The 21,988-nt window shown below is 48.9% G+C and overlaps 1 protein-coding gene across 5 annotated transcripts in view; it reads right to left on the reverse strand.

The window, feature by feature from the left end:
- Positions 1-21,988, reverse strand: part of KDM6A (lysine demethylase 6A) — a 1,954,130-nt gene that overhangs the window by 442,501 nt on the left and 1,489,641 nt on the right. For all 5 annotated transcript variants that reach the window (XM_069636498.1, XM_069636499.1, XM_069636495.1 and 2 more), the window contains one exon: positions 19,904-19,968. In XM_069636498.1, coding sequence (XP_069492599.1) covers positions 19,904-19,968 — 65 coding nt within the window. The remainder of the gene's footprint in view (positions 1-19,903; positions 19,969-21,988) is intronic.

The raw sequence follows: 21,988 nt of genomic DNA on the forward strand, positions 1-21,988 counted from the left end.
AGGGAAGTCTCTGCTGAGTTTGTCTGCTAGCAGATTGAGTTCCCCTGGTACATGTTGCGACAGTAGGAACATGTTGTGTTTGAGAGCCCACTTCCAGATATTCTGGGACAGCTTGGACAGTCCTGGAGAGTGGGTGCCCCCTTGCTTGTTGAGGTAGTACATGGCTGTGGTGCTGTCCGTAAGGACCATCACTGTCTTCCCTTGTAGGTGTTCCTGGAAGGCTTTTAGTGCCTTGACCACGGCCAGTAGCTCCAGTAGGTTTATGTGCTTGGAATCTACGCTCGGAGTCCACACTCCGTGAGCAGTTTGATGGGATAGGTGAGCCCCCCCCATCCTGTGAGGGATGAGTCTGTGGTTAGAGTGGCTTCCACTGCGGGTGTGGCAAAGGGTTTCCCTCTTACCAGGTTTTCCTTTGTCCACCACTGTAGCGAGAGAACCAAGGCCTGCGAGACCACCACTAGATCGTCCCAATGTCCGCTGGCCTGACACCACTGGCTGTTGAGCCACTCTTGCATTGGGCGCATGCGCAGGCACGCGTGAGGTACCAAATAAATACATGACGCCATCCTTCCTAGCAAGCGCATCGCTTTGCGCACCGTCACCTCCCGACCTGCTACATATTGGGGGATCTGAAACAGCATGTTTTGGACCCTCTCGTTGGAGGGGAAGACGAGGCCATCCTTTGTTCGAATTAAGAGCCCCTAGGAAATGTTTGACTTGGCTGGGGTCTAAGCTGGACTTCTTCTCGTTGATGGAGGAGCCCAGTTGGAACAAAAGGTCTACAGTCTTTTGGGTGTTTGAGAAGCATGTCTCGTAAGAATCCCCTGTTATGAGCCAGTCGTCGAGGTAAGGGTATACTGGGATGGATAACCTGCGCAGGTGGGCCGCTGCCACTGCCAGTACTTTCGTGAATACCCTTGGTGCAGATGCTATGCCGAAGGGTAGCACTCTGAACTGGTAGTGTTTGCCCTCTATCATGAACCTGAGGTATTTTCTGTGCGCTGGCAACATTAAAATATGAAAGTATGCATCTTTCATGTCCAGTGTTGTCATGTAATCTCCCTATGATAGCAGTGGGATCACTTCCTGTAAGGTCACCATACAAAACTTTTGGGGTTTGACAAACTTGTTCGCTGGGCGCAGATCTAATACAGGGCGCATGGTTAGATCCTTTTTGGGTACAAGGAAGTACACTGAATAAATACCTTCCGTTACCCGAGATAGAGGCACGACCGCTATAGCTCCTTTTTCCAGTAGCTGGTCCACTTCTTGGAGAAGGATGGCGAGGTGTTCTGGTGTCATGCGTCGTCCCCTCGGGGGACTGTATGTTGGGGAACTGTTGAACTCTATACAGTAGCCGCGGGCTACGGTGGATAGTACCCAGCGGTCTGATGTTATTCCCTCCCATGCTGGAAGAAAGGAAGTTAACCCGCCCCCGACCGGCGATGCATGGGAGGGGACCCGAATCTTCACGTCACTTGGTGTTGTTGGTGTTTTGGGAGCCTCTAGGGGTGGAACCCCGGCCTCTCCCCTTGCCACGGCGTTGACCTCTCTGATTGTACTGGCCACTATTACTTTGGTAGTTGTTGGCAGAATATTGAAGTTGTTGATTCTGTTGCTGGCGTTGGCCACGAAAAGAACGCTTGTTGCCAAATCCCCGCCTGTTAGGGGGCTTTGAGATTTGGTCCAAGGTGCATATGGTATCAAATTATTTTTTCGCATTTTCCAGTGCGTCTTCCACTGCCTTTCCAAAGAGGTTAGACTCTTCAATAGGCTTGTTAATGAGTGCCGCTTGCGTTTCCGCCTTAAACCCGGAATTGCGAAGCCAGACGTGGCGCTTCAGCAGAATTCTGTCATGATGCCTACCCCCGGAGCACCAGGCCAGGCCCAGCACCCCCGGGAGCAGGCATCATGCCCCCGGGTAAAAGCCCAGCGGCCCCTTATAGGGGCTCTTTGGACTCTGTCCTAGCGCCGTTGACGCCAGGCTCATGTTGGACATCAGTCCTGGCGCCATAGGCGCCAGGCTCATAAAGGAAGGTGTTTTGTGCACTTACCTGATGCAGACCATGCTGCAAGATTCAGGCCTCCCTGAGACCTGAAAGTGACTATTTTTTCATTGGGACTATTTTGCCACTCGGGCGTGGCCAGGGAAGGATACTTACCTGGAACTACTTTGGGGGCTATTTAAGCCACGCCCAGACAGTAGCTCACGCTTCGCGTTGTTCTGCATCCAAGCAGCTGAACGCTCACCGTGTCTGCTCCTGCATCTGGTCTCCAGCCACGCCCGCCTCGATCCTGGAACACCTGTAAGGAAAGAAGAGAAGAGAAAGGTGAAAACCAAGAATTTTATCAAACTTCTTACCTGCATCCGGAACCTTCACGCCAGCGTTCCTGAGAAAAGACTCATTTAAAAGCACCGCGTTGCTCGCTGCAGCGCCGCGCTTCACTCACCTGTCCTCGGGAGTTCTTCTGGCTCCACCGCGACTGTCTGCTCCAGTCGCCACATCTCTGCGCCTAGGGGAGAGAAGAAGAGACAAAAGGTGAGCAGAAGGAACATATGAGGAAAGCCTAATTTTCCGCCATAACACTTACCGGTCTTCTGTTGGTGGACCATTCCTCATTTCGGGTCGGCGCCGCTTCGTTGGCAGGTACCGCACCCCGGCCCCTATGGGGAAAGGACAAAAGACATTACTGGAGGAATATAAAGACATTAAGAGGGGTCGCCCCCATCGCTAACTCACCTGAGTTTACCATCGGCAATTCAATCCCTCAACGCATCGCCTTCATTCTGCACCTGAAATAAAGGACAGATCACAGGTTAGGAAGGCAACAGAAAAGGAGGCTCAACACTTGAACTTTTGTAATCTTCATACTTACGGCGTTCCGCTCGGAAAAGTCAAGTGGATTTTGCCAGCACCATTCTGAAAACCAGTGAAGTAACTGGACAAACACGCGCCCCTGCACCAGAAGCAGGATGGAGAGTTCATCCTTTCAAACCATAAGGTGAGCTTCAACCGGGGATTTCGGAGGAAGTTAGAGAAGAACAAAGGGGGGTAGGGGGGAGCAAGCACACTATTCTGCAGACTGTTAATCCCCTTTCTCATCTGCAGAAGTATATTCCTACGGGCCAGACAAGCAAGATTTGAGGGTCCTGTTCAGTCGGTGTTCCAAGTTCTGCGCATCACGCTCGAAGAGGCCACAGCAACCCAGACTTGACCAGCGCCTCCGTGGGAGTCAGGTGAGCGTTACAAATTCCCTGTATCAAAGAGCGGCCAGCTGTTTCCGCTGCATCGAGGGTATTCTTAACGATGCATTGGTTGACCAGAGACCCTTCATCAACTGTAGCCAGCAATATAGTTTTTAGGGGTTCAGGGACTTCCTCAATGTCCTGTTTAAGCTTTCCCCATTGCGCATCAGCGTAGCTTGCCAGCAATGTGTTATTATTGGCAATTCTAGTCGAGAACGCTGCCGAGGTGGTAATTCTTTTTGGCTAGGATATAAAGCTTTTTCCCCTCTTTATCCGGGGGTGCCTCGCTGGTAGACTGTGGAACCCCAGCCCTTTTCCTAGTGTTAGTCACCACTAAGGAGTCCGGGATTGAGTGACCCTTAATATATAGTGGGTCTGATTGAGAGGGTGAGAATTTTTCGATTCTTGGAATAACCCATCTTACTAGTGCAGGGGTGGCCAGTGAAGGGTTGATTTGTCTCTTAACAGAGGCGAGTATTGGAATTGTTTGGCTGGTGGGGGGTTTTTCTTTGATAATCCTTTCCTCAAAGTCAGTGTCTGGGGTGACCTCCCCAGTTTCGACCTCAAAATGTGCTGCTGCCTTCCTCAACAGCGCGTTAAAGGTGGGCTGATCATCAACAGGTGAAGGGTTCCTAACTGGTGTGGTCTGAGGAGACCTGATGTCTATAAAGTCTGGCTCTGTAGACCCGGATGGTGACTGCCAGGGATTTGGGTCACCCTCACCTTGGCCTTCTTCGTACCCTTCCTCACTTATGTTAGTGTCCTCATGTAAGCCTTCTCCCTCTTGTTGGTTTTCATCATTAATGAACTCCTCTCCTTCCTGGAAGTGAGTTTCCTCTTCGGTGAGGTCGTAAGAGTTCATATCCTCCTGAAAGGGGTTATAGAACAACTTCGGGTATTTAGCCCTTGGACTTTCTAGGACTACCTCCCTAGGTCTTTTAGGTGTCCTATTTTCTGGAATGGCCATGAATCTGTCTAACTTGTCCATACAGGACTGGAACTTCTCTAAGGTCCACTGAGGTCGGCCAGAGCGGTCTGGGAGCGAAAAAGGAGTTTCTTCTCCTTGTATTCACCTAGATCTGTCCCATAGCGTCGAAGATAAGGTGCCTTCGCCTTCTGAGAAGTGTTCTGGCAGGCTAGGGCTTTCCGTCGACGGTGGGAGCTGTCCCAGCCTACTTTCCGGCGCCTTCGGCGTTTCTTTGGCCTTGTGCACGGTTTTCGGCGTGTCACTTGTCGTCCGTCTCTGGCCGTCCTTAGAAGATATACGCGCGAGGCTTTCAGCGATCATTCTGTCTGCCGAGGGATCGCTCGGCGTCGCGCTAGGTACCGTCAAATCTTTACTGGCAACGTGCGCACTCTTACGAGGCGTGTCGCCGCCTGAGGGTTTGGGGTTAGCGTCCTTATTTCCAGAGTGCCCGGTCGCCTGTCGCGGGAGCGGGGACCGTTGGCGCTATGGCTGCCTTCGTCTTCGACGAATGCGTGCCGTGGGGTGTGTGTTTATGAGATTTCTTGTGTGCGTCCTTGTCGCCGAGGTGTTCATCCCCATAAGCTGGGCGTGAGCCGGGCTTGTCGGGGCCGGGGACGGACGAAGAGGAGCGAGAACGCTCCCTCGAGAGGTCTACAACCTCCGTTACGGAGGCCATGTAATCACTGTCCTCGTCACATTCGGCGGCAGCGGGCGAGGAATCTGACCTAGACATGGCATAGGCCGCCCACCTTTTGACCCTGCGGTCCTTTATCGTTTTGGGCTTAAGAAACTTACAGGCCGCACAGCCGTCCTCCTTGTGATCGAGGGGCAAGCAACGGTTGCACCGTTTGTGCTTGTCCTTCCAGGTATATTTGCCTTTGCAAAGTGGGCAAAACCTAAAGGGCGTCCTCTCCATAGCTGAGGGCAAGAAGTGTGATTACGACCTCGAAAGAGAGGGAGGGGAAAGAGAAAGGCATTCTCGGAGTGAAAAGAAAAGATCACACAACCCCACTCTCCCTACTGTGTAATGCCGGCGAGGCCAGGCCACGTGGTTCCGCAACGCCGAAGGATCTCCTCCGCGCGTCCTTCCGTCGAAGATCTTGCTCGGCGGAGAAACAGCTTGCAGCTTCGTCGAGGGAGGGATCTATGTGTTAGATATTAATAATAATAAACGATCAAGGGTCGAAGAAATGATTTTGCAATGTTTCTCGAGGAGCTCCGCATAGAGGCGACCAATAACTGGGCAGAAAAAAACAATCTGAGGGACCTCGACGCGTGAGGGATTGTGGGTACAACGCACGTCACTATAGGGATAGTGTTAGACACGCCTTGTCGACGTCCACTTTTCGACTACGAAAAACAAAATGCAATACTCCGCAGTGACCACTGGATGTCGGACTATGCACAGCATGGGATTCTAAGCAGATTAACAAACATCAGAAATATTATTACCTTCCACTTTTCCTTTAACGGGTATGATGACTTGTCTGGTTAAGGGAAAAAACTGGATTCCCACTTTTTGACCTGGGATGGCTTTAGTGGGTTCCCACGATTTCTCTGTAGATTTGCCCCCATTGATGGAAAAGGGGGGCGTATTGCATTGTCTTTCTTCAAGGGAAAAGGACTTGGGATTGCTTGTGAGAGAGGTGTAACTATTCCGCTCTTGTCTGAATGCCCTTGGTACGGTATGGGGCTTCATAGTTGGTCTCCTTTTGTAGAGGTGGGCTCCCCAACTTGTATTTATTGGGTCACATGCCACTTCTAATACCATATCTAACCATATCCAAGGAACTCATGGTGGCAACAGTAAAGACAGAATTGATCCCAGTTCAAGGGTGTTTATTAAACTGCATAAATGGGTGTGAAAAATGCCTGATCTAAACCTAAATCTAAGATGGGAGCAAGCTACAACCATCAAATAATAATAAGGCACTCTTAGTGGTGCCTTGTCAAATAAAAAGGGCCTATACTAAAAGAAAAAATTATTGACAATCCTTACTGCTAAGTTACAAAATAGTGTGGGATAATGCTCACAAGAAAAGAAAGACGTGTTCACAAAAGAATAAGTCAGGATGTTAAAACCAGGGTCTCCGTTCACCATGTTTTTTAGCATGGGACAAAGCAGGACTCTTGAGAACAGCACACTTCTGCGCTTTGCCAGCACAAGTTTACAGTTCCTTTCATCAATATCAGTGCCTTCTGGACCAAAGACTTTTTCACGCAAAGTCTCTTGCTCCAGAGGGCCTGATAGTTAAACAAAAGTCACGTCGGGTGATCATTCTTCACCCTTCGATCCCCCTCCATCCAGGCTCTGATCCTTCTCTCAACGTCAGCCTCCCTCAATCGGGCTCAGACCAACAACTCCCAGTTCGCTAGGCGTTCCCCTCAGCCGGGTGCAAACATAAGTTCCACAAGTCCCTCAGTCGAGTTCACACTTTCATCACAATGTTCAGGGGTGTGTTCTGTTCACCATAATTGGCAGGCATCCCTCTGTCGGGTTCACGTTTGCCCCAGTAACACAGTTCACATTAGCATAATCTCATCAGAAAGCAGGCGTTCCCTTCCACTGGCTTTCTTTCCATCCCTCCGTTGGGTTCACATTTTGCCACAGTTCACAATTTCATCAGAAAGTAATTCTAGATACCTTAGGTTCTACTCTTTACCCAAGTCTGGATCTCAGCCCCCAGTCAGGCTTTCCTTTACCACTGCCAGTCATGCTTTGAACAGTTCATTCACCACATGTCATGTCAAAGACTTTCAATTGTAGAAGGGGATTGGTGTGACCCTCGTATGAGCACTTTGACACCTTACTCCGACCTCCGCTAGTGCCTCTTGGTACCTGTAGTTTCTCCTTGTTCGGGAGAGGGGGCAACAGCCAGAGAAACTTCGAATGAGCACCAACGTGGACCACTCTGTCTCTGGTGCCAGTTTAGTCAGGCTTTTCTTTCACAACATTTCCCAAGGGCCTCCTTCCACAGGCTCGGACCCCTTTTAGGGTTCACAAAGGGCCTCCATCTTCCAGGCTGGGACCCTTCTCCCAAAAGTAGTTCTTCAAAGGTTCACCAGGTTCAAAATGGGACTCCTTCTTGACGGGCTCGGACCCTTCTCACAAAGTTCACAAGGAGTCTCCATCTTCAAGGCTCGAGCCCCTCTGTCAAGCTTCACAACCTCCAAAAGGGTTTTGGGACTTCCAGTCGCAGAATGCACCGTTAGGATTGTTCCCCACTTCTCAGCTCCCCAAAAAGGCACTTTCTGGCCTTGAGATCTGCAGGAGCTAAGAGGGGATAATCTTCTGAGGTCAGGGTCTCTTCTGCTGAACCTTAGAGACCTGGGATGACCTGACTGGCCCAGGGGAGAAGTCTTGCTGGAAGTACCACCGGGCAACCGCAGTTGACCCTGGTCTTGCCCTCTGGAGGTACAGCTGCCACTCCTCAGTGCAGTCTCCTCTGGACTCTCGGGGCCAGCGTCAGGGCATTTCTCTCCTCTGACAGGTCTCCCAGGGTCTCTGCAGCTCCTCTGGTTTACCTCCAGCCTCCTGCACCTTCCAGCATCCCCAGCTCGTTCAAAGTGTGCTTTCCTGTCCTGCCTTTTATACTTCCTGGGAGTGGTGATTGGATCCAGGTGTGGGTGGTTGGAAGGGAATGCCTGACCCTGCCTGTCCTCTTTAGCGGGATAACATGGCGGTCATCCATAGGAGTTAATGGCCCAGGGATATCTATGGGTAGGGTAATCTGCATCCTCCCAATCTCTCTCCTCCTGGTCTCAGTGGTTTTAGAAAGGAACAGAGGGGAGGGGAGGAATTCTGGGAAGTGTAGATTTTACTGGGGACTTAGAAATCCAGTAAAATATGGTTGGGAAAAGGAGGGGGGGTAGTCCTGTTACAGGGTACGGTGTGACATATGTGATTTCTTCTCTTAAGTGTTAGTGCTTTTTGAAATTGGGGAGGGGTTAACGGTATGGATTTTTTTGAAATGATGTATGGCAACTGAGAGAAGGTTGGGTAGGGTGGTGTTACTAAAAGGGTGATCCCATGTCTCACCTCGAGATTCCTTCTCCCCCTCCGATTCTGAACCCAATAGCGATGACCCTTCTCCGGTCATACAAAAAGAGGATTCCAAGGGGTAGCGGTTTGATGGAAAAACACCTTTGGTTTTCTTACAATACCCCTGAAAGGGCGCAGCAAAAGTTTTTAAGCCAAGGGTGTCTACCACTGTTTCCACTAAGGCTCTGAATTTAGCATGAGTATGCTTTTAGGGGTGGCCTTGTTGGAACTCAAGATCTGGGGATGTGTCCAGCCCACTGGCATCTTGTAAACCTTAGGCTAAGGCTAATAAATTAGCCTGGTCATCAAAAGAAATAGTCTCCTCCAGTGCCAGAATAAATCAGGACAATATTCCCTTGGTCGTCTGGCTGGTCGAATATCGATTGCATCGACTCAAAAAATCCTGTTCTCGATAACGGGACAAAAGAACCGTCTCCGATAGTCGGCATCAAAGGTTTTGCCGTCTGGACTGATACAGGCGCTGAGGAAGGCTTGGACGAACACACGTCGTGGGTAGGAGTCTTTTGACTGACAACCGTCGACAGTTTTTGTGCCTTTGTCGGCATCGAGCCAGAATGCTTTTGTCGATGGACCGGCTAGCGTGGGGCCGGGAGCTTGGAACGCCGCTTTCGCGGCCAAAGCTTGCTGGTCAGGGGGTGGCGGACGGCACAGACTGCAGCCTGCTGTTTAAACATTTAGAGTATTTTAGTCTCAGAACTCTCACACTCTTCAAGTGGTTGGTCCCTTACCTCGTTCCAACGAGCTGGATCCGTGTCGGTGGTGGCGCCATTTCTTCTTTCGCAAAGAAGAAGAATGGCTTCTAGAGTGGAACCGCTCTTAGTTTTCTTACAATGCCTATCCTTTCCCTTCTCTGGGGTGGCCTTCTCTGTATCGGCCTCTGAAAAACGAACAAGCGAGCGCGCCAGAGATTTTGTCGACCGTTGGCCCAAAGCCAGTTTCCTGGCTCTCTCACGTAGGGATTTCAGCTGAATTTAAGAGCATGACACGCAGGCCTCTGTCTCGACTCGCACCCAAACACGACAGACGTCATGGGGGTCAATCACCAACATTTTGGCTTTGCAATTGGTGCACCTTTTGAAGCTTCAAACCCAGTGAGTAGACATCGCGGTTCAGGTTTTTGAAGAAAAAATTTGACAGAAAAACCTTGAGTAAACTCAAAGTCATGTTCCCGATGCAGCATTCAAGCGTGTGGAAAAAAGTAACCGAACATGGGGCGTAGTGACGTGGTGCTTATACGATGCCGGATGTCACGTCTGGAGCAGACGATCGAGCACCCAGCAAGACGAGGCAATGCCCCCCATTGAAATATTTTTCGAACAGCAGAGCTGGATGAGGATATTTATCAAGATGAGGAATCTGCGGGAGAAAAGCAATCCAGTGAAAGTAATGTATGTAAATAAGTTCTATATAAAGCACTTTAAAGCACTATATAAAAACCAAACTATTATTATCCCGGCAAGCAACAAGTTCAGTGTGATTAAGTCCTGCCAGGCTCTCATGGTCAGACTGTAGTCGGAGATGACATTGTCTGCACTGTAAATGCAGACCTTCCTTGTTTGAGATCAATACATCATTATTAAAAAGTTATTGCGACCCATCTCGCTTTTAAATGTCGAAGTGAAGATTCTGGCGAAAATATTTGCCAGAAGATTAAATGGCCTGCTCCCAAAGTTAGTTCACAAAAAGTCAAACTGGTGTTGTTAGTGGTAGGAATAGTGATAATTTGCCAGAGTTGCTTGATGTAATTTATCTAAGGAGAAATTCTACAGATGCATATGAAGCAATAAGTATAGATGCTGAGAAAGCATTTGACAGAGTGAGTTGGGTTTTTCTGCGTCAGGTTTTGCTTAAGATAAATTGTGGGCCAGTTTTTCTTAGACTTTTTGGAGCCTTATATGGGGATGCAAAAGCAGCTGTAATTGTTAATGGCAGTCGGTCAGAGTTATTTCACATCTGAAATGGAACTAGACAAGGTGGTCCTTTATCTACACTATTGTTTGACTTATTTATTGAACCGCTTGCCATAATGCTTAGGAATCATCCTAATATAATGGGTAGTCCTTTTGGGGAAAATGTGTCCAAAGTACTTTTGTATGCAGATGGCCTCTTAGTCCTAATCTCGAACCCAGAGTGTTCATATCCGGAGCTCCTGGCAACTCTGCATGAATTTGGCAAATTCTCTAATTATAAAGTTAATGTTGCAAAGACTTTGATTTATCCGATTTCAGCAGTGAGTCATAGGGGTTGTTCGAGGTGGATCGGGAGATGTGAGCTGGTTCGGGTCTTAAATATTTGGGTATTCATATAAATAGGGATGTGGAGTCCTTGCTTGCATATAATATCCGTTTGAAAGTTGCAGAGGTAGACAGTCTTTGCTATAGATTGGAGAAGGTAAAACTACCCTTATGGGGGAAAGTTAACGTAGTTGAACAAGTTACTTTCTTACCTGGTAACGTTCTTTCGATGGGATGGTCCGACGACGTATTCCATATCTATGACATGTAATCACCACAGCTGTGCTGCTTCGGAAACTTTTTTCGGCGTCTGCGTCCTGCGTCGATGACGTCGATACGCCGTCGTCGAGGGCCTCCTCCGACGTCATCCGATGTGATAAGTAGGACGCACGACGCCCGTAGCCTCAGTTGTAGTTTTTTCCCCCAGAACGTGTGACACTAGTCAACTGCCAGTCAGACACAGAGCCTTGCGGAACGTAAGCTGCAATCGCAAAAGAAATTCTGCAGGGGGGAAGGCAGGGCGGGAGCGATATGGAATACGTCGTCGGACCATCCCATCGAAAGAACGTTACCAGGTAAGAAAGTAACTTGTTCTTCGAGGGGATTGGGTCCTCCGACGTATTCCATATCTATGACAGACTCCCAAAGCAGTACCAGAGCAAGGAGGAGGGAAAGAATTTAGAATCAAGATTTAGAATAGCCAATCAAATAGCAGAGCAAAGGACCGCCTTGCCAAAGGCCAGATCCTGTGCTCGGATGGAATCGAGGGAATAGTGACGTACAAATGTATGTACTGAAGCCCAGGTGGCTGCATCACAGATGTTGCGAATAGGAACACCCCTCTGCAGGGCAGTAGACGCAGCCATACCCCTGGTAGAATGGGCCCGCAAGCCAGCCGGTGGGTCCTTACCCGCCAAGCGGTAGCACTCAGAGATGGCCAAAATAATCCAGCGAGACAAAGTCTGTTTCGTCACAGCTTGCCCCAAACGCTTTCCAGCGTAACCAATGAAGAGTTGATCGTCCACTCTGACCCGGGACATGCGTGAAACATAAAAGCTTAAAGCTCTCCTAGGATCAAGCCTATGGAGCCTCTCCTCTTCCTTACCAGGATGCGGAGGAGGATAGAATGCCGGAAGAACAACCTTCTGGGCCAAATGAAATTCCGTCACTACCTTCGGAAGAAAAGAAGGACGAACTCTAAGGACAACCCTGTCCTTGTGAAATACAGTGAAGGGAGGCTTAACTGAAAGTGCCTGTAACTCACTCACTCTGCGAGCGGAAGTAACCGCAACTAAAAACACAGTTTTCAGAGTTAACAGCCTCAAAGGGCAAGAATGTAAAGGCTCAAACGGAGCACCCATAAGAAACCTAAGAACAAGGTTTAAATCCCAACCGGGCACCAGGAAAGGTGACGGAGGGAACACATTAGTGAGCCCTTTCAGAAACTGTGAAATCAAAAGGGATTTTAAAGTAAGAACACTCTTCAGACGAGCGCTTAAAGATGGACAGCGCCGCCAGGTAACCTTTAACGGTACCCACTTGCAAGCCCCTGTGGGCCAAAGAAAGTAAAAAGGACAGAACCATGGGGATGTCACATGCAAAAGGATCCACATTCTGAACTCTGCACCAGTCGCAGAACTTACGCCAACGGCACAGAGACTTTGTTGCTGGCCTTAGGGCCGAAAGCAACACCTCCATCACGTCCTCAGGGAGGTCCCAATCCTTATACCTCAACCTTTCAGAAGCCAAGCGTGAAGGTTGAGGGATCTGACCTCTGGATGGAGAACCTGACCCCCCTCCCGTGAGAGCAGATCGTCTCGGTAGGGAAGACGACGTGGAGGGCAGATGGATAAGTCGAGAAGGTCCGGGTACCACGTCCTCCGAGCCCACGCTGGGGCAATGAGGATCATCCGGGAAACGAACTTCCGTAACCTCCGCAGCACTTGCGGGATGACGGGGACTGGAGGAAACGCGTACAGCAGCGGGAATGACCACTCCACCACGAACGCGTCTCCTAAGGCTCCTTTTGGAGGAAATTCCCGCGAGCAAAACCTTTCACACTTCTGGTTGACACTGGAGGCGAAGAGATCCACTTGAGGGGTCCCCCAAAGGGCGAAGATCTCCAGGAGAATCTCCTGAGCCACCTCCCACTCGAGAGATTGCGCTCTGCCTGCTCAGAGCGTCCGCCGTCACGTTCTCGTCTCCGGCCAGATGAACTGCCGAGATCGAAACTTCCTGCTGGATGGCCCAGAACTCGAGCTGCATCGCCTCCCTGCACAGAGGAAGTGACCCGGCCCCCCCCCTTTTTGTTGAGGTAGTGCATGGCCACTGTATTGTCCGTCAGGATCAGGACACTCTTTCCTCGCACAGTCGGCAGAAAAGCCTTCAGGGCTAGCCTGATGGCCCTCAGCTCCAAAAGATTGATATGGAGTCTGGACTCCGACGGAGACCAACGACCGCTGACTGTCAGCCCGTTGGCATGAGCTCCCCATCCCGTGCGGGATGCATCCGTCACGATCGTCACCTCCGGCCAGGGATGCCAAAATGGAGCCCCCTTCATCAAGTTGCCTTCGACGGCCCACCACAGAAGATCCCGGGCGACCGAGGGCGGCACCTGAACCGGGTCCGACATCCTGCCGGAGGACTGCGACCATTGCGTCTTGAGTGCCCACTGCAAAGATCTCATCCGCAGGCGAGCCTCTGGCACCAGAAGAATGCAGGATGCCATGAGGCCGAGCAACCTCAAGAACTCGGAACGCAGGGAGCGTCTGGGCATGCTGAAACTTGTGCACCATCTGCTGAACGTGAAGAGCCCTCACCTGGGGAGGAAAACACAGCCCCAGGGAAGTGTCGAGCACCGCTCCGATGTACTGGAGCCGCTGTGTTGGCGTCAAATGGGACTTCTTTAAATTGAGGGAGAAGCCCAGCCTGTGAAGGGAGCGGCAGGTGACGGACAGATGATCTAGGACTTGCTCGGGAGAGCTCCCCCTGACCAACCAATCGTCCAGGTAGGGGTAGACGTGAATCCCCCCTTGCCTGAGATGCGCTGCCACCACCACCATGAGCTTGGTGAAAACCCTCGGGGCGGAGGTCAATCCGAACGGCAGGACCCGAAACTGAAAGTGCGAGTCGCCAACCGCGAACCTCAGGTACTTCTTGTGCTTGGGATGGATCGGCACATGGACGTAAGCATCCTTGAGGTCGAGTGACACCAACCAGTCCTGAAACTGAAGGGCCTGGAGGACTTGAGAGAGAGTAACCATCTTGAACTTGTCCTTCCTGAGGAGTTTGTTCAAACCGCGCAAGTCCATGATGGGTCTCAATCCCCCGTCTTTCTTCGAAATCAAAAAATAAGGGGAATACCATCCCTTGTTCCTCTCCGCTACAGGCACCAGTTCTATGGCGCCTTTCTCCAGCAGGGCATGAATTTCCTGCGCAAGGAGCGGATCCGGACTCTGCAAAGAGGTTCCCCGGTGGATTGTCGCGAGGCCTGTGCCGAAAGGGAAGACAGTAGCCGTGGGTTATGATCTCCAGAACCCACACATCTGAAGTAATGGCTTGCCACTCTACAAGATGCTGCGCCAGCCTTCCCCCAACCGGTGAACCATGGGACATGGCCTCACGACTGAGTGGGAGCGGCTGCGGCGTTACCAGAGGGCAAAGAGGCAACTGCCCGAGCGGCCTTGGCACCACGGGTACCCTGTCGTCCACCTCTGGTACCCCTGCGATGGCCTCTTTGACTGCCAGCTCCTCTCGCTTTACTGAAGGATGAGTAATAGCGAAAGGAACCACCCCTCCACTGCTGTCCCCTAGGACGAAAAGGCGGAAGTTGGCGAACTGCAGCGCCCAACGACTTCGCTGCAGCTTTTGAGGTCTGCAACCTCTCAAGGCTCTCGTCAGCCTTGCTGCCAAAAAGGTGTGCACCGTCAAAGGGCATGTTGAGGAGCCGGGACTGCACATCAGGAGCAAACCCCGACTTCTGCAACCACGCAAACCTGCGTATCACGGTGCTCGCCGCCATGGACCTACTGACGCATTCAGCTAAATCCAAACCCGACTGAACGGACTCACACATGGCATCCTTACCATCCTGGACCATAGCAAGGAAACCATCCCGTTCGTCCCCTTCTGGAATATGTTCAGCCGCCAACGCAACACAGTTCCACAGAGTGTGAGTGAAACGAGACAAGGCACAAATGGAGTTGGCCGCCTGAAGCGCCATACCACCAGAAGAAAACACTTTCTTCGCCCAGCCATCAAAACGTTTGTCGTCCCTATCAGGAGGGATGGTGGGGTACGACGCCTGCTTTGCCGGGGCCGTGGCCGCCTGCACCACCAAACTCTCCGGAGTGGGGTGCCTGGTCAAGTAGCAGGGGTCGCTACTGGCTGGACGGTATTTTCGCGACAAGGATCTGCCCACCGCCGGGAGACTCTCTGGAGCAGTCCAAGCCGCCGCCACCCTTCTCTGTAAAGCCATATGGAACGGCAGTACCGGGTCAGTTGGGGGACCAACATCAAGGATGTCTGTCAGATCATCCTGCACAAACTCCCCTGGGGGAGCAGACCATCCCAAGTACTCATAAACCCTAGCCATAAGGCGCCGGTACGAGGAATCGGCATGAGAGCCAGGCTCAGGCCTACAAAACTCCACCTCCGGAGAGGTGTCCAGTCCACTGGCATCATGCAGTGACTGTCTCAAATCGTCAAACTGACTATGGCCCGAGACAATTTCATCTGGAACCTGACTAGGAACCAGGCCATCAGAATCCTCATCCGCCTCTGAAATATAGTCCAGGTGGCGAAAAGAAGGCACCCGAGAGTGCTTGCTCTTAACCAGTGCCTTCCTAGGGGGTTCTCCCGTGCCACGGGGTACCTCCGACACGAAAGGCGTTGATGGCGTCGAGCGAATCGGCGCCGGCGTCGAGAGAACCGGCATCGGCGCTGAGAGGATCGGCGCCGAGGAAATCGGCGTCGACGTCAGACGCGCCGCCTCCAGCATCGGCGGCGTCGACACAGCCCTCGAGGCCGGAGCCCCGAGCGTGTCCCTCGACGACCCGAGCGTCGACGGCCTCGACGACTTCCTCGAAGCCGGAGCCTCGAGAAAGCCTGTCGACGCCCGCGACGCCTCAGACGTCGATGTCTTCCTCGAAGACTTCACAGGTGCACACGGTCTCGAACGCGTCGAGGACCGGGACCTGGAACGGGTACGGCGAGAACGAGTCTCCTTGTCCGAACGGGACCTCTCCCGTGACTCGTGCCGACCACTCATGCGAGCGGTGTCTCTCGACCTCACACGACCGACCCCACTCGGGGGCGCGGACGGCTTAGTACCCTGCGACTCAAGAATCGCCAGCATTTTCTTCCCGAAGGAAGCCCATTCCTCCGGCGTCGCACGGCTGGTGGGGTAAGCGACGTGCCGGGCAGAGTCCTCCGAGGAGGACCTGGAAGACGACCGGTGTCGGCGCTTCCGAGAACGCCTCGAAGAGGCTGAGGAGTGGCGAGACCGACTCCTAGAAGGAGACCCACGAGACTTCCGACGATGACGCGGAGAGTCACCCCTCGAATCATCCGTCGAAAGCCCCGCAGACTTCAACTTCCTGGGCTTGGACACCCGACCTACCGACAACAACTTCTTACGTTCGCGTAAGGCTTTGGACGTGAGCGACTGGCAGTCGATACAGTCATCCGTGTTGTGGGCCTCCCCGAGGCACCAGAGGCAGGCGTCGTGCGAGTCCGTCACCGACATCTTGGACCCACACTCCCCGCACTTCTTGAAACCCGGACGCGGGGTCGAAGACGAAGTAGAAGACATCTTCACACGAAGGATTTGCACAAAACGAACAGGTTCGAAGAACCGAGAAGAACAGAACTCCAAAGAGTCGAGGCGTGAACCGAGAATCACGAAGCAACACGTTCGCGGAAAAAACGGAACTGAGGCTACGGGCGTCGTGCGTTCTACTCATCACATCGGATGACGTCGGACGTCGGAGGAGGCCCTCGACGACGGCGCATCGACGTCATCGACGCAGACGCCGAAAAAAGTTTCCGAAGCAGCACAACTGTGGTGGTTACATGTCATAGATATGGAATACGTCGGAGGACCCAATCCCCTCGAAAAGATGTTTCTTCACGAAATGTGTATATGTTTTTAGCATTCTCCCTCTGGCGCTTTCAAAAAATTAGGTAGCATCAATAAATCCTTGGATAAGTTTGTGTGGGGGGAAGGAAGTAGAGCGAGAGTCCCGAAAGATGTTCTTTATAAGTAAGTGAAGCTAGACGGCTTTGGTTTTCCCGACAAAGCGGTATCATTCTGCATTTACGCTACATGCGTTGCATCATTGGTTGATGTCTGATCACAGTACTTGTGCAGGTTGGATTAAAATAGGAGGAGGAGTCCATTTCTCCTGTCCCACCGGTTGTTCTTTTGTTCATGGATAAAAGATTGCCTGTTGGCACCACTCCGCCTTTTGTAAAGCACTTTGTGAAGGAATGGCGTAAAGGTAATGAGATTCGGGAAGAGAAATACTTAGTGTGCAGATTCCAGTTTATGGAGAAACCAGGCGGCGAAACAAACAACCGTGTTTTGTCATGGATCTCGTGGCAGAGAGTTGGTATCAGGAAGATTGGACAGGTTTATGATGGTCAGAATATGATTGATTTTGAGTTTCTGCTCTTTAAGTATAAGCTGAAAATGTCAGAAATTTGTCAATATAATGTTCCACGGGAACTTTTTGTTGTACTTTTTCGCTGATGAATCCTACAATGCATGCCTCACCTACAACTTTTGTTCTCTCAAAGACTGTGCCCTTGTCTGCATCCACTCTGTATAAATTGATTACACCCTCTGCATCTAAGTTACCATCGAAGTGTGGTAGAGGGAACTGGGATTCGGATTTAGGTTGCACATTGTTGGATATTGATTGGAGCCGCATATGTGCAGGTCCGGATAAATACAAAGTGGATTTAGATTTGAGATATACACAACAAAGAATTAATCATTATTTATACTGGTCCCCATGGAAGATGAGAATGAGTAAATTGAGTAATGTGGACTGTTGTTGGAACTGTAATCGGAAAGTGGGCACTGCACTCCACATGTTGTGGTTCTGTGGTCAAATACAATTCTGGGATGGTGTTTTTCAGAGGTTGGAGTTGGCTCTGGATCTCTCTATACCCAGAGATCCACTTGTTGATGTGTTAGGTTTACTGCCTTCAAACATTGGTTTGACTATAAGTAAAATGTTTTGGAAATATAGAGCTCTTTTGCTGGCCAAGAAGCAGATTTTGAAATTTTGGAAAAGTGATAGCTCTCCTAACATTGACGGGTTGCTGAATTTGTCCCTTTTGTCCAAGAGGGAGAAAATATCCTTTAAGGCAAAAGATCAACTTGATAAATATGAGATGATGTGTGGTGCATTTATTGATCTCTACGCTTAAAATATTTGATTGTGTTCTAGTGTTCTTATTTTACTTTGTTTTTGTGTTTATTTTATTTCTTTCCTTTACTTTCTGTCGCATTACTCCCTGTATTCTGTTCCCTTCTGTTACTTCACTTCTTAAAGATTAATTTTGGAAATTATGGGTGAATAAGTATCACCTTGTACATTTAAGATATGGTATTATGTTATATTACTTCTGTAAGGTCCTAAATGTATAAATAAAGTTTTGAAAAAAAATAAAAATAAATAACCTAAAAAAAAAAACAAGAAAAAATAATTGCCTACGTGTTAGAAAGAGACACCAATACTATCACACTGCATCACTTGGTTATAAACATTACTAAATTGCATACACAAGCATTCCATTGATGCACACAGCCAAGAAAGAATAAAGGGAACATTGACACTTGGGTATGCTTATACGTAAAACAGATAGGGTAATTTCCCCTGGCAGAACAAGATGTTCTTAAATGTGACAAAGCCAGGAATGGACCCTTGTTTTCTTTTGGTTCTAAATTCTACATCAGTTGTGTGTGAATAGACAGAGCAAACAAACATTCCCACTCACATATATGTGTTGCTGATATATTAAAATGTATTGAAATTATTTTCATTTAACCCTATAACGAGATGCAACTACAATCTTCGCTTTCATTGGTGATTTGTCTTGCTACTGAATTGTGATTCAAATTGTGTACTCTACGGTTGTGGTTAATACTAGGCAGGCTTCACCTGAGAACGTGATTGAATTACAGTGCATGGTCTCCATGCACTGCCTTTCATTATTAAATGTGTGTGGCTAGTAGCTTTCAACTTGAAAGTCTCCACCCTGGTAAGGTTCTGCAACATTCAAACTGGCATATGTCATGCAATCGTGGCCAGGCTCTTGCCAATGCAAAATGGCCCAGTAACAGACATACTTTCACATAGATGTGGAAACAGACAATGTCTCAGCTCCTACATCCAGAGACAGACAGATAAAGCTGGGGATTTCGTTAGGAAAGGGCTCATATATGGAAAATCCTCCCCTGGGATGGCAGGGAGAAGGCCAACGTACAAGAAGGTTAACGAGACAGAGAAATATCTTGTGGCACAGCCATTTTACAGTACATGGTACTCTAAATGGCATTATACAGTAAAATGCAGAAGTGCACAGGACCATAACAAGAAAACAGTAGAAATGTATCTGCTGCCACCAGCCAGTCTTTGACACATCAAGTTTGTAACTAGAAATTTACGAATAACCGACTATAGGGACATAATGTGTCCCTAGTGAACTTTACAGTAAGTTGACGTGTGAAGGAAAAATTAACAGAATTTTACTATAGAGAACAGAGTTCTCCTACATGGATACCCATAGGAACTGATCTGTACCCCCAAAAGAGATGAGCTTAGCAAGACCAGTCAAGTTTAAAAATGCTTCACTGGCCTCCAAATGTGAGAATAGGTTCAACACATTATCAAAACGTTGGGTATTCCATTTATGTTTAGGGAGCGAAAGCAGCAAAAATAACATCTTTCCCTACAATTACCGTCATGTAGGAGTCGCAGACACAGTCATGTTTGAAAGCAGGGGGCTTTAGGGGCTCAGGACATGGCGCAGTAGAGACAAAATATTTTCCGTTAGCAGAGGGCATGCTTAGTGTGCATATAAAAGGACTGATGTCACAAGGTGCAATATACACCATTTATATGACTGTGGTGTCACTGTCAGAGCTGTGCCATTGATGACACAAAGGCAGTTCGTAACGAACCACATTGAGCCCGCTGCTGGTTTAATATTTTCAAAGGACAGCTGTCAGTGGAAACAAATACCTGAGATAAGGAATCTATTAGAATGGAAGATGTCCAGATGAATTCTGAGCCCAGAGCAATTTCATAATATTAGAAAAACATAGAAGGGAAGTACACAGAATTTAAATTCTTGCAAGTAGCCAAAAGTTAAGAACTTACTTATCTGAAGATGTTGATTCACTATCCGAGTGGTCCTTATGGTGGCTCTTTTTTTCATTTTCCTCCTGTGAAAATAAATGTTGGGATATTAAGGACTTTGGAAGAGCAGGGATTGTAAAAAACAAAACATACACAATTTACGTTTCAAAGAAATAACTCGGGATGGTAGGAACTTGTAGGAAGTGTGGGCCCCTGTGCTGATCTGTTCTCTCTCTGGGTTGACCGAAGTTCTTCCTGCAGCCTGGTGAGAAGGTTCCAGTGGGACAGAAGTCCCAATGGTTGTGAAGGTAGAGACTTGGGCTTGGAACCTTGGTTGTGATGGCGCTGGATATGGCAGTTGCCATGTGGTATATGGTAGTACCATAGAATGATTCTCCATTAACTGCTGGACACAGTTATATGTTAATGGTGCGTTGGTCAGGTCACAAACTGCCAGAGTTGGGCAGACACACTTGTGTACAATCGGATATTAATTATATGCCATTTACATTTCAAGAATTGCCAACATGTGTTTCGACCTAGGGTCTTTTCTCAAGGTGTGAATGAGCACCGTTACACCCAGCCACTCCGCCAAATTTGTGAGCACCTATGATCTTACCCCAGGCTATTGGCAAATAGTACTGACGGACCATGCCAAGGAAAAGACTGCATTCTCAACACCTGAGGGCTCTACCAGTTTAGAGTCATGCCTTTTGGGTTGAAGAATGCACCTGCCACTTTGAGTTTAGTCAATCATGCACTCAGTGGGCTGCAGACCTTGTGTGGCATACTTAGACAACATCGCCAGCTACAGTTCCACTTGGGAGGAGCATTTGACGGTTACCAGTCATTTGGTCGAAAACCAAATGGTCGAAAGACCATTTGATCGATGTAAAATGGTCAAAAATAAAAGGTCGCTTTTTTTTATTAGTATTTTATGGGGGGGTTCCCCCGCCAACCCCCCTTTTTCTTTATTAAAAAATATTTTTTAAGCAACCAATACCTATATATATATATATATATATATATATATACCTATATATATATATATATATATATATATATATAATAAAATAATAAATTCGACCTTTTTTTTTCCGACCATTTTGATTCGATCAAATGGTCATTCGACTATTTATTTTCGACCAAATGACCGGACACCGCATTCGATTCATTTGGATAAATTGTTGCAGGTCTTGAAAAGGGCTAACCTCACTATCAAGGCCACCAAGTGCCAGATAGCTCAGGGGAAAGTCGTGTATCTTGGTCATGAGGTAGGAGAGGGTCAAATCCAGCCTCTCCCCAGTAAAGTACAGTATATACATGACTGGGAGACTCCCACTACTCAAACCCAGGTAAAAGCCTTTTTGGCCCTCACTGGGTATTATCGAAACTTCATGGTGAACTATGGAACCATAGCTGCCCCTCTGACAGCTCTGACTTCGCCCAAACAGAGGAAGGTTAATTGGATGGAAGACTGCCAGAGGGCCTTTGTAGGCTTGAAAGAAAGTCTTGTTAGGCAGAATCCTGTGCAGTTCCCTTGGGGAACACTGCAAAACGATTAAGACTACAGGATCAACAGTAAACCCAATTGGTAGCAGTCTGCACCTCCCAGATTTACCTGGTAGCTGTGGCTGAGCTGTCAGACTTCTCTCAAGAAGAGTAGGGCAGTATGCGGAGTATACACAATAGGGCCAAAACACAGTAGAGCAAACAAACACTGACCAGAGCTTTGTATAAAAAGTATATAGTTATTTATTTAAAACACACTTTAGGTAATACACTAGCACTCTCGATGAAAAGTAATCTAAAACACAGTCAGGTAAGTATACACACTTCCCTTGATAACTATCAGACAAGTCAGGGTTAAAGGACAACTATTTGTTAAGACAGAAGTGAGCGCTTAACCTAGATGGCACTCCAATAGTTTAGGTTAAAAGGGGGGAGAAAAGGCAGAGCATAAAATAAAACAGTTCCCAACACTTAAGAGTTCAGAGCAAGGGGAGAAAGGCAGGTTATACTGTAGAGCCAAAGTTCATAGGCCAGGCCCACTTTAAATGGAGCAAAACGAAATGTGCCCAGGATCACACGGTTTAAAGTGCACTG

This window comes from Ambystoma mexicanum, chromosome 7p (assembly GCF_040938575.1).
Source record: "Ambystoma mexicanum isolate Mex_15411 chromosome 7p, UKY_AmexF1_1, whole genome shotgun sequence".
Lineage (NCBI taxonomy): Eukaryota > Metazoa > Chordata > Amphibia > Caudata > Ambystomatidae > Ambystoma > Ambystoma mexicanum.